This window comes from Phalaenopsis equestris, unplaced genomic scaffold (genome assembly GCF_001263595.1).
Source record: "Phalaenopsis equestris unplaced genomic scaffold, ASM126359v1 Scaffold000422, whole genome shotgun sequence".
NCBI lineage: Eukaryota > Viridiplantae > Streptophyta > Magnoliopsida > Asparagales > Orchidaceae > Phalaenopsis > Phalaenopsis equestris.
In genome coordinates this window covers 312,522-313,874 of record NW_018164863.1, presented here as the reverse complement: position 1 = coordinate 313,874, position 1,353 = coordinate 312,522, and the positions used below count along the sequence as shown (strand labels likewise).

General features: G+C 35.6%; 1 protein-coding gene across 1 annotated transcript in view; it reads right to left on the bottom strand.

Annotated features, from left to right (window-relative positions):
• The window catches only part of LOC110027281 (amino acid permease 3-like), a 24,682-nt gene extending 23,840 nt beyond the window's left edge, over window positions 1–842 (bottom strand). Inside the window, exon 1 of the mRNA XM_020728634.1 lies at window positions 601–842. Within this exon, the coding sequence (XP_020584293.1) occupies window positions 601–706 (106 nt within the window). The 5' untranslated portion in view covers window positions 707–842. The remainder of the gene's footprint in view (window positions 1–600) is intronic.
• Between the last annotated feature and the right edge of the window lie 511 nt (window positions 843–1,353).

Below are 1,353 nucleotides of genomic sequence, written 5' to 3'. Positions count from 1 at the left end.
TTCTCTTAACAAATCTTGTTCAACCTATCGGAAGAGACTAGCTGCGATCTGAAGTAGCGAAAATTTATCTTTCTTGCCAAGAACTTTGGGGGACTTATTAGCAGCTATATTAAGCTTAAGAAACAATTTATTTTTCAAAAAATACTAAACTAAAGCCAACTGCGACCATTTTGAAAAATTTGTACATAAAAACGCTGCTTATTCTCAGCACGATATTGCTTGTTAGGTGGAGTTTGATTTCATCGAATTAACTAAAGTTGACTTTTTCGCGGAGTTAAAAGTAATTAATTTGACCAACTGAATCGTGCGAATCCGACCAAAACGGCAGAAATTCCCTTCCCAAGAAGAAGAAGCCCGCTGACGGGATACAAACAGACTTTATTTCCTCTTCTCTTACACCTTAATTAAGGCTTAATCATTTAAGAATCAGAATAAGTAATATCATTCCCTAATAAAGAAAAAAGGATTAATTGACAGAGATTCGAAGCAGGCAATTGAAAGGCATGATAGAAATTCAAAGAACAGAGTCACAAGAGAAGAATAAAAACGGCTAAGTGAAAACAAAAGGAATTCAGGAGCGGAAAAATGGAAGAGATGTACCAGTTCTCTCTATCTGCTGCTCTTCAGCATCGTCTGATAGCTTGGGAAGGGTGGCAACAAGAGGAAGCTGGCTCTCGGCTTCATCTCCTCGCTTGCGAAACCCCATGGCTATGGCTGCCTTCTCTGTTCTAAGGCACGGAGATTCTTATACAAAAAGGGGGGTATCTGAATATAAAGTCACTCTTTGGGAATTTAAGCTTTGTGGTGGTGGAGAAAAAGCTTAAAAAAAGGGTTGGCTGATGGTGGGTGTTATGTATTAACTACGCTAAGCACGTAAGATTGAATAAGATGGCAAGTCACTCTTTGGGAATTTAAGCTTTGTGGTGGTGGGGAAAAAGCTTAAAAAAAGGGTTGGCTGATTGTGGGTACTATGTATTAACTACGCCAAGCACGTAAGATTGAATAAGATGGCTTAAACAGGTAAGGCAGCCAAGGATAACCTGTTTACGCGTTTGCACGAATTCGTGAATGTTCAAAATATCTATAAAAAAGGAAAAAGATGATAAATAATGAATAAAATATCTTTGGTTTCGAAATCTAATTAATGAGCTGATGAGAGAGGGATCCTTGTGTCTACTAGCAAATGATAAATATATGATATTCAAAGATTAATTGATCATCTTTTATTACATAAATCTTCATTTATTTATGGAAGGATTTTCTCACATGATATGGAAAAGTAATTATTACAATAAACTCTCTAAGAATTTATTACTCTTTTTTTTTTTTAATTTCTTCTAATATTGACATATA